General features: G+C 35.9%; 1 protein-coding gene across 2 annotated transcripts; it reads left to right on the forward strand.

The window, feature by feature from the left end:
- The first annotated feature begins 5,801 nt into the window (after window positions 1-5,801).
- On the forward strand, window positions 5,802-8,133 carry LOC101578867 (ras-related protein Rab-18). Of its 2 annotated transcripts, XM_004629155.2 has the most exons (2): window positions 5,825-6,234; window positions 6,302-6,755. In XM_004629155.2, exons 1-2 carry the CDS (start codon window positions 5,850-5,852, stop codon window positions 6,508-6,510), a joined length of 594 nt encoding a protein of 197 aa, XP_004629212.1. In that variant the 5' UTR covers window positions 5,825-5,849; the 3' UTR covers window positions 6,511-6,755. The 2 variants fall into 2 exon arrangements, with proteins under 2 accessions (XP_004629211.1, XP_004629212.1); XM_004629154.2 differs by having other exon boundaries at window positions 5,802-8,133.
- Window positions 8,134-11,363: the final 3,230 nt, after the last annotated feature.

Consider the following 11,363-nt stretch of genomic DNA (forward strand, 5'->3'; position numbering starts at 1 on the left):
TGGAAAACAAGACTCCATGTGACAGGAACCCAGAATAAATCAGGGGTAGCTATTCTGGTTGCTGACAAAGTCAACTTTAAACCAAATGTGATTAAAGACACAAAGAAAGTCACTATATACTATGGAAAAATTGCAGGAGAAAGAGATAATAATTATAAATATAGATGCACCCAATGTAGGAGCACCCAACTATATAAGACAAATTTTAACAGACATGAAAATTCTAATGAACAATAACATAATTGTATTGGGGGACTTTAACACCCATTGACACAAAGAGATAGATCAACCATGCAAAAAAATGAGCAAAGAAAAAACAGAACTAAACCAAACTTCTGAAGAAGTGAACTTAATAGACCTTAACAGGGTGTTCCACTCAACAGAATCAGAATACACATTTTTCTCAGCTAGATATGGGACATTCTCCAAAATAGATCCTGTGCTAGAACATAGAACATGCTTAAGTAAATGCAAAGGAATTAAAATTATCCCATGCGTATTATCTGAACATAGTGCAATGAAACTGGAAATTATTGACAAAAGAAATAACAAACATATATAAACACATGGAAACTAAATAATATCTCCTGAACAATCAGTGGGTCATGGATGAAATTAAAGAATAAAGTACACAATATTTATAATGTACAGAAAATGCACATACAACTTACCAGGACCGGTGGGATGCAAAGAAAGCTGTCCCAAGAGGGAAATTTATAGTGATAAATTCTCACATTGAGAAAAGAGAACAAGCCCAAATAAATAATCTTCTGCTGCACCTCATAAAGGTGAAAAAGAAGAGCAAGAAGAGGAGGACCATCTTTTGTCATCTCTGCTGCCCTTTGTGGTGAGGTGCGTGTACCATGGTAGTGGTGGCAGGGCTGGGGTGGGGCCTTGCTCTTCTCCTATGTCCCACAATACTCTAGTGTCTGTGGCGGGGATGGAGTAGGGCTCTTTTTTTTTCACTTTTTTTTTTTTTTTGAGGTGCAGCAGAATGTCTTTTGTATCATCTCCAGGTGTTTCATTGAAGCCTATTAGTCATATGATTTTTCTTTGAATCATCTTCAAGATCAAAGCCCAAAAAAGGCAGGAAATTAGACAGATCACAGCAGAAATAAATGCAATGTCCTGAGGGGACTTGACTGACCATGTCAGATACAGAAGTTACATTCTTTGTTATATAGGTCTTGCTTTATGTTGATCTTAACCATCCAGCAGAAAAGTGTAGAAGTGAGGTATGAAAAGTGAAACCATGTCAATATGCTGAGCTGTGGAAGGCTCAAGTCATCAGATTCAGACATTGTCAGTCCTGTGGATAACCCACTACTATTGTGGAGTACTGGACTACATTGGAATATTTTGCTGAATTCATGCACCTACAATATTTGGATGGCAATGGAATACCCATCTCTGACAAAACTGAACAAAAAAGGTGATATAAATTAAGGACAATTTTGTGTCTGTATATACAAAATAGGATAGATATATAGCTGCTTTCTCTTAATTCAATAAGAAGAAAGATCTGTACTAATAGTGTTCAGACAGGATATCATGTCTGTATCTTGTGCTATGAATGACTACTACAAAGACAACAATATGCAATGTATTAATTGTTGTAACTCTCCTACCAACCTGTTTTGAAGTTGTCACATTGAAATGTTTTCTCAATAAAATTAATTAAAAATAAATGCAATGCAGATGAAGAAAATAATACAAAGAATTAATGAGTCAAAGAGTTGGTTCTTTCAAAAAACAAATAAAACTGATAAACACCCTAGCCAACTTCATTGTAAAAAGGAAGGAAAAACTTCAAATTGATACAATGAAGAATGAAAAGGGTGAAATCACTCTAGATCCTCCAGAAATTCAGAAGATTATCAATACTTATTTCCAAAATCTTTACTCTCACTTATGGAAAATACAGAAGAAATTGATAGATTCCTAGATACATATGAACTACAAAAGCTAGATCAAGAAGATAAAAATTCTGAATAACCTAATATCAGCCAATGAAATTTAAAGTATAATAAAAGCCCTGCTAACAAAAGCCCAGGTCCTGACAGATTCACAGCTGAATTCTACAAGAAATTTAGGGAGGACTTAATGTCAACTCTTTTCAAACTCCTCAATGAAATTGAAAGGTAAGCAATTCTCTCAACTCATTCAGGAAAGCAAATATTACTCTGACACCAAGACCAGAGAAAGACACAACCAAAAAAGAGAACTACAGGCCAATCTCCCTAACAAACATAGATACAAAAATCCTCAGTAAAATACTAGCAAACAGAACTCAACAAATCATCAAGAACATTATACATCACAACCAAGTGGAATTCATCCCAAAATGCAGGGATGGTTTAATATACACAAAACCATAAATGTAATACACCACATCAACAGAGCCTAAGACAAAAAAATCACATGATCATTTCAATAGATGCAGAAAAAAGCTTTTGACAAAGTCCAACACTCATTCATGATAAAAACCACTACAGAAAATGAGAATGGGTGGTCTTTATTTCAATCTGATAAAAGTTAGCTATGACAAACCAACTTCCAACATTATACTTAATACACAAAAATTGAAAACCTTCACTTTAACATCAGGAACAAGACAAGGATGCTCACTATTACTACTCCTGTGCAATATAGTTCTGGAAACATTAGCCTGAGCAATTAGACAAGAGAAAGAAATAAAGGAATGATGATTGGACAGGAAGAAGTGAAATTATCATTATGTGCAGATGACATGATACTGTACATGGAAGACCCAAAAAATTCCACTAACAGACTTGAAAATTTAATAACCAAATTCAGTAGCATAGCAGGATACAAAGTTAACACTGAAAAATGAACAACATTTCCATACACAAACACTGACCACACCAAGAGAGAAATTATGGAAACCATACTTTTTACAATAACACCCCCCAAAAATGAAATATTTAGTAATCAATCTCACAAAGAAAGTAAAAGATTCATACAGTGAAAATTATAGTACTCAGGAAAAAAGAAATCAAAGAGGATTTCAGAAAATGGAAAGATATTCCTTGCTTCAGGATAAGAAGAACCAACATTGTGAAAATGGCCATACTCCCAAAGTTGATAAATGGATTCAACACAATCTCAAATAAAATACGATTAGTATGCCTCACAGATCTAGAAAAAATATTCCTAAAATTCATCTGGAACCAGAAGAGACCTAGAATAGCAAAATCAATCCTGATTAACAGAGGAAAGGCATCACAATCCCTGACTTGAAATTATACTGTAAAGCTACTGTGATAAAATCAGCATGGTACTGGCAAAAAAAAAAAAAAGACATGAGGATCAATGGAACAGATTAGAAGATGTAGACACAACTAAAAACACATTCATCCATCTTTTTTTTGACAAAGGGTCCAAACATATTCACTTTGTCAAGAGATAGTCTCTTTAATAAATGGTGCTGGCTTTCAACATGCCAAAAGCTTAAAATACACCCATGCCTATTGCCATGCACAAAACTACAGCCAAAATGGATCAAAGATTTAAATATTGAAACTGAAACATTAAATATTCTGAAAGAGAAAGTAAGTAGAAATGTTAAGGGTAGACATAAGGGTAAGTAAAAGACTCTTAAAAATTAAACTGCACGGGAAATACTTCAAAGAATCAACAAGTAGGATCTCATCTTTTTAATAAGTTTCTGCACATCAAAAGAAATCACCAACAGAGTAAAAAGAAAACCCATGAAGTGGGAAACAATTATAGTAGACTGTCCATCAGACAAAGCACTGCTATCTAGAACATACATTTTTTAAAAATCAGGCCTCCAAAATTCCAAGACCCAATCCAAAATGAGCATCTGAGATGAATACACACCTCACAAATGAAGAGATAGAAATGGCAAATAAATATATGAAAAAATTTTCAACATCATTGATTTCATTTGCATCAAGAGATACAAATTAAAATAGTGCTGAGACAGCATCTTATGCTAGAAAGAATGACGAAGTCAACCAATAACAAATGCTGGAGAAGCTTTGGGGAAAATGGAACACCCCTCCAAGTTGGTGGGAGTTCAGGTTGATACAACCATTACGGAAATCCATATGGAGATTTCTGAAAAGGATTGGAGGTCCCACTCAAACCAGCTATTCCCTCCTAGGTGTTTTTCCAAAAGAACTGAAATCATCATACCATAGTGGTATATGTGCACCCATGTTTATAGCAGCACAGTTTGTCATAGCTAAATCATAGAAACAACCTAAAAACCCATCAATTTAGGGATGAATAAAAAAGATATGGTATTTTTACATTATGGAGTATTATTTGGCTGTAAAAAAGACAAATTTGAGGCTTTTGTAGATAAATGGGTGCAGCTAGAAACGATATTGATAAGTGAAGTAAATCAAATCCACATGTACAAACATCATATTATCTTACTAGTGTGAAAACCAGAAAGAGTAATGAAAATCTAAAAAGTATGACAGATACTGTGAAAGGGGAAGGAATTGTTCAATAGGAAGGGAAAACTGGGATGAGAAAAAGGACAAATGTAAAGAGGGAAAATATGTATATATGAAGAATAGCTTGGATAATTGTATTATCAATTTCTGCTGGTCATTTGAAGGGAGCAGTTGTTGCTTAAATCTTTTTTACTCTGATTTTTCCTATTTTTGAATTTCTTATAATTTCTTTGTTATTTTTGTTTTTTTTTTCATTAAATGAATCTTACACATTTATAGCTGGTAATCTAAAGCTAATTTAAAGAGAGCATTATGTAATACAGGAACCACTGTTGAATTCCTATTGCTTTGTTCAGTGAAATCTTGTATTGTTTCTAATGTATTTTCTTTCTATCACTATTTTGTATTCTTTAATAAATAATGTAAAAATGCAGAAACAGCTACAGGCACACTCAAATATTTGACCTGTGATAAAGAAGACAAAGTCATAACTGTAGGAAAGTACTTCTAGGAAATTCTCTACATGGATATCCTCTACAATAAGTACTTCTAGGAAAATTGGATATCCATGTGCAAAAGAATGAGTCTAGATCCACTTACCTTGCTTTTTATGACTGGTGTTTATGTCCCTGCAAAATGTCGTCTAGTTCCAGGTAGGGCTTTTTTAAGGTGACTCTCGATCTAGGGTGTGTACTGCTGGGATCAAGGATGTGACGCTGGGATTCATTCATACTGCAACTCGAGGGTTAAGGCTGCCTCACCTTGGGTGTGAGTGCTACCTGCCTTAAGTTTGGATAGCCTGCATAAGACATAAGGGACAGAAAGAGGGTCACTATCTTTCACTTGTAGCTTGCTACTTCCTTCTTTTGCTGCTTTGTGTTTGCAATGAATTGTTGTTCCCCTGTAATGTCCCTCTGCCATGAACCCTGCCAGCTATTGGAGCTAGCCAGCTATTCACTGAAACTTCAACAAACTGTGAAATAAGTAAATCTTTTTCCCTTTAATGTTGGATATCTGGCATTTTGTATCAGCAATGAGAAAAGATACCATGTACTGAAGTAAAGTGGATCAAAAATCTATGTGTTAAAATAGAAACTCTTAATCTGCTAAAAGATAAATAGGCAAGGGTCTTGAAGATGCAAATATATGCAAAAGATTTTTAAGCAAAACCCCAATGGCACAAGAAACAGCACCAAGAACCAACAACTGGCATCACACCAAATTAAAGAGCCGCCTTCTGCACAGCAAAGGAAACACTCAGTGGAGTGAAGAGACAACCTACAGCACGGGAAAAATGCTCACGACATTCCTCGGACAAAGGACCAACATCAAGAATATACAAAGAAGGGCTGAGACGCTCGCGGAGGCCAGCGGGGCTCGGTGCGGCGCGGGGTCAGGATGGATGAGGACGTGCTGACCACCCTGAAGATCCTTATCATTGGCGAGAGTGGGGTGGGCAAATCCAGCCTGCTTTTGAGGTTCACAGATGATACTTTTGATCCAGAACTTGCAGCAACGATAGGTGTTGATTTCAAGGTGAAAACAATTTCAGTGGATGGAAATAAGGCTAAACTTGCAATATGGGATACTGCTGGTCAAGAGAGATTTCGAACATTAACTCCCAGCTATTATAGAGGTGCACAGGGTGTTATATTAGTTTATGATGTCACAAGGAGAGACACTTTTGTAAAACTGGATAATTGGTTAAATGAATTGGAAACATACTGTACAAGAAATGACATAGTAAATATGCTAGTTGGAAATAAAATTGATAAGGAAAATCGTGAAGTTGATAGAAATGAAGGCCTGAAATTCGCACGAAAGCATTCCATGTTATTTATAGAGGCAAGTGCAAAAACTTGTGATGGTGTACAGTGTGCCTTTGAGGAACTTGTTGAAAAGATCATTCAGACACCTGGACTGTGGGAAAGTGAGAATCAGAATAAAGGAGTCAAACTGTCACACATGGAAGAAAGCCACGGAGGAGGAGCCTGTGGTGGTTATTGTTCTGTGTTATAAACTCTGGGAAGTTCCATTTCTTGCGCATTTGATGAGATAGTGACATCTTTCTATACATAAACAACTCTTAACTGCTATTTTAGGGACCTTACAGTTTGCACATAATTGTTTTTTATCATGGCAGTAAATATTTGCGAGAAATGCCACTCATCGGCTTTCCCAGGTAAAATGTTATGGTAAGCATGCCCAGTTTGTAGTCTACAGTTTTTTTATGTAACATAAAATAAGTGTGCTTTTATGAGTACATTTGATTTTATGATTTACATTTATCATGTAACTTTTTTAAAACACCATTCTCTAGTACATGTTACTACAAAGTCTGCTTTTGGTCTCTTTTGCTTAACTTCTGTTAATTACTGAATTACTTGGTATGTAGAACTCTTAGAACCGCTGGGAGGTAAACAGATACCACCAAACCTGTCAAGATTTCCTTTGAGGAGTAAGAAGAGCATGACTTCACATCTTTCCTAGAATGTCTGACATTTTCTTTTAATACTAAGCAGAATCTCAGTACCGACCATAACTCAGGCCATTTCATAATTAAATTTCTATTTATTCGGATGATGCTTCCAAAATACTGTTGGTATATTAAAGAAATTTGATATTACTTTTTAACTTATCTCATTGATTGGGTTACTTTTTGTAGTTTCAATCCTGTGATAAGTACATTGAATTCATGTTTCTTTGCACAGTGTTTTTAGTTACATACATGGTGTTTGGTAGAATGGCAATAAAATTTTTCCTCATTTTGGTTTCAGGACATGAATAGTATTGATTAAAACTCTTTTAGTACTTAACTACTTCAACAACCAACTTTTTTTTCATAAATGTTGGTTGTGTTTGTCCAGTTACCTTCATTGTAACTTGTGTAATGTTTATGGATATCTGTATCTCATGGCTTTCATAAATGGCTTGTTGATATTCGGAAACCTCTTTCTGTGTTTTGAGGAGGACAAAAACACTAAATGGCAATGTGAGAAAGGCATATTCCTTCCAGATTCTAACATGTGTGGGAAAATACTGTTGCAATGAGAATGTTGATAATTTACTGTAACAGCTAATCATTAGTTTCTCAAAGCTAACTTGTACACACTAATAAATCTTTGCTATAGTATTGTTTTCTAACTTCTTGCTATTGTACATGTGTGTTTTTTCATTCTTGTTATTTAATTTACTTTGATCTCAGCTATTTTAAGTCTGTTTATAAGTAATTGATCCTTCAAAGCTGGTCACTATAATACCTGTAAGATTTCTGATATTAATTTCCTGGCACTTTATTCTCTGTGTACTTGCAAATGATAAACATTTTTTGTGGACCTTTGCAGTATGTGTGTTAATGATTTTACTTCAAGTGTGTTTCTTTATGAAGTACACATCTTCACATATGAAAACCTCACATTGTTTGGTTTACACTTGTTAGTGTATGTTAACATAAAAGGTTTTATGCAATATAAAAGACTATCCATTGTGTATTAATTCTGCATTGTTACCGAAAGATAGCTAACTTATGGTTAGATTTTGGTCCTGTTGCATTAAACATTAGATTTGTGTATTTATATAAGTTGTTTTGACAAAACTTTTCTATTTCTTTTTGCTCCTTTGGCTATCTTTCTGTAAATCAAATTGTTGTCCTGATTTGATAAGATTTGGATACATACAGATCACTTGCTTATAAAAAAAAAAAAGAATATACAAAGAACTCAAAAAGTTAGACTTCCCAAAATAAAAGGTTCAAGTAAAAAAATGGGCAACTGAAGTAGAACAACTGAAATACTATCCATCAGGAGTATGAATGGTCAATAAATACATAAAAAAGTTTTATGTCACTAGTCATTAGAGAAATGCAATTAAAACTACATAGATACCTCTTACCCCAGAAAGAATGATTATCATTTAAAAATCTAATAATAAAAAATCTAATTATAAAATCTGGTTAGGATGTGGAAAACATAAACTAAAGCCATATTGTTGGGGCCAGAGAGATAGCTCAGTGGAATAAGTGCTTACTTGGCAAGCGCAAGATCCTGGATTCAATCCCTGGTACCACCAAAAAAAAAAAAAATGTTGATGGGAATATATACAAGCACTATGGAAATCAGTGTGAAGATTCCTCAAAAAATTAATACTCAGACTTCCATTTGACTCAGCTATCCCCTTCTCTGCATGTCCTCGAAAGAAATAAAATCAATATATTATAAGATTATGTATGCCCATGTTTATAGCTACACTGTGTGTAACAGATAGAACTTGGAAGAAGCAGTGTACATGCCCACAAATAAATGAATACATGAGGAAAATATATATTTTTACACTACTTTCACATAAAGAAAGTTAAACAACAATTTGTAGGGAAATGGACATACAATGAAAACATAATGTTAAGTGAAATAAGTCATACAAAAGATTAAGTATTGCATGATATATATATATGTAAAATAGAAGCTAGATAAATAATTAAGGAGAAGTTAAAATAATTCCTCAAACTACCTATACCATTGTTTAAATATATATACTAATTTATCTTAGTTCATTGAAAAGAAAGGCCTGTGCTATTATTTGTCTGCTTCTTCTTTATAAGGGAATATTTTTGGCAATGTGTTGTGCTTTGAGTGATTGAAGATAATGACAGTATATTAACTTTTGATATTCTCTTATTATTTTGTTATGACATGTATTTTTTACAAATTAGAAGGTATTCTTATAAATAATATTATTGAATGTTTTTTGGATAAACTCTAAATGTGCATAATCTGTAAACTGCATAAAACATGTGTAACTGTGCCAGTGGGATAGCTCAGTGGACTACTCACCTGCTTAGGCAAGAGCAGGGACCCAGGTTTAACCCTGGTGACCTCATGCTGTGCAGGCCCCACCACCCAGGCACACTGAGCTGGCAACAAAGTCTGGGTGTGGTGATGCATGCCTGTAATCCCAGTGTGGGGGAGGCTGAAAACAGAAGGATCACTCCGAGTCTGAGCTGCGTAGTGAGATCTGGTAAAATACGTAAATTAAACAAAACAAAATGTGTAACCCTGAGAAAACACAGCTGACCATATAAAGAGGCGGAGCTTACCTGTGTCAACCCGACTAGTGTGGGAGTCACCTAGGGCATTAGTAATGCACATTTGTGGGTGTGTCTTAGTGGGCCATGCTGGCATGTCCCTAGGCGTCTGTCTGGTCCCTGGCCTGCTTCTCTCTGGTGCTGTTCCCCTGCTCTGCTCCCTGGCCTCAGAGGACTAAGCAGCACTGTTCCACCACTCCTTCAACAGTGATGCTTCTGCCTTGGAGCCAGAAGCATCCAAGACTGGCTATGGGTTGAGTCTCCTGCGAGCCACACTGAGCGTCCTCTCTTGAATTCTTAGTGCTGAGAATTGCATCTCTGCAATGAGCAAGCTGACTAATATATCATGAGGCCAAGTGGAAAGAGATTAATTCCTTTTTTGATAATTCAGAAGCCTTCAGAAACTTTCAGCTTTTCAACTGGACAGCAAGAAAATCAAAGATCAGTGTACTGTATTGGAAGAGCCCTACTTGCTTTTCATTCTTTGAATATCTTCATCCTTCAATGTGCCGTTTCTTTCACAAATGAAGAAAGCATACACACACACACACACACACACACACACACACACACACACACACAAATACTCCCTGGCTCAGTTACCCTTCTCTCACTGCTGAGACAAAAATACCCGACACCCAAAATTAAGGAAGGAAAGGCTTATGTAGCTCACAGTTTGTGGATGTTTAAGTCCATATTCAGCTGGCAGAGTGGCATGTGGCGGAGGGCAGTTCATGGTGGCAGAAGACAACAAAACACAATGGGAGCAGCAGCAGCTGCAGCAGCTAGCAAGCCTCTCTCCCTTTCTTATATTGGATTCAGGCTGTGAGCCCCAGGGCAGGTGTAGCACTCACCCTCATAATCCCAGGGTTGGAGCACGATTCAATCACAAACTCTAGAAGCCTGCCCCAGTGACTGCATGAGGCTCTGGGGGAACAAGCAGAAACAAACCGTACACCGTCCTTGGTGTTCTTTGTGACACTACTTCCAGCTGTGACCTTTGCAAACAATTTACTCAACCAAAAATTAAATCAGAATTAAATTTGAAGACTGCTACCACCCATAGTCTTTTAAATTGTCAATAAATGAAGTCAGTCTTTAATATTTATGATAATTCAATGGAAATATATGATTGTTCTACTACAAATATCAGGTTACCTTAAGCAGAATTGCTGGAAATCTGATTTTAAAATACAAGGTAATCATCTCCACAAGATTAATTGGGCAGCATTGTAAATGAAACCTAAGTTAACAGATTCAGCAAAAGAATGGCCTCTGTGGGCTCCAGTGAGAATAAAATACCAAAAAGGAGATCTAGGAACGCTAGCTATAGTTATGGGTAGTAGTAACAGGCTACGGCATGAATGACAAAATTTAAAGCTAAATAGTAACCAAGTATTCATTTCTTGCTTATTCCTCTAGATATTTATTATATGAAGTGAAGTACAAATATTACTGCTGGTTTCAATAATTCTGAGAAGGAGCACGCAATGTTAATAGTGACTAAAGCAGGAGTGTTAAAGATCTGCATGGGCTGGTCAGATAGTCCAGCCGCATAAGAACATCCCTGGAAAGCACGAGGTCCTGAGTTCAATCCTCAGTACCAAGAAAACAAAGACAGATCTGCAGACTCCAATACTAGCTCTGACATAGGTGAGTCATCAATCTGGGCATGTTAGCGAATGTCTCTGCACCTCCAAGTCTCTGATCTGGAAAATGGTCCCAATGAAATCTAACTTGCAGAATAGATAGAAGTACCTAACACAAACTTGCTAACTCAGTAGGCTCAGTTCTTCCCTTTCTTCTTCCTCTATTTTCTTCATAGACAACAC

This window comes from Octodon degus, unplaced genomic scaffold, assembly GCF_000260255.1.
Source record: "Octodon degus isolate 3935 unplaced genomic scaffold, OctDeg1.0 scaffold00028, whole genome shotgun sequence".
Taxonomy (NCBI): Eukaryota; Metazoa; Chordata; class Mammalia; order Rodentia; family Octodontidae; genus Octodon; species Octodon degus.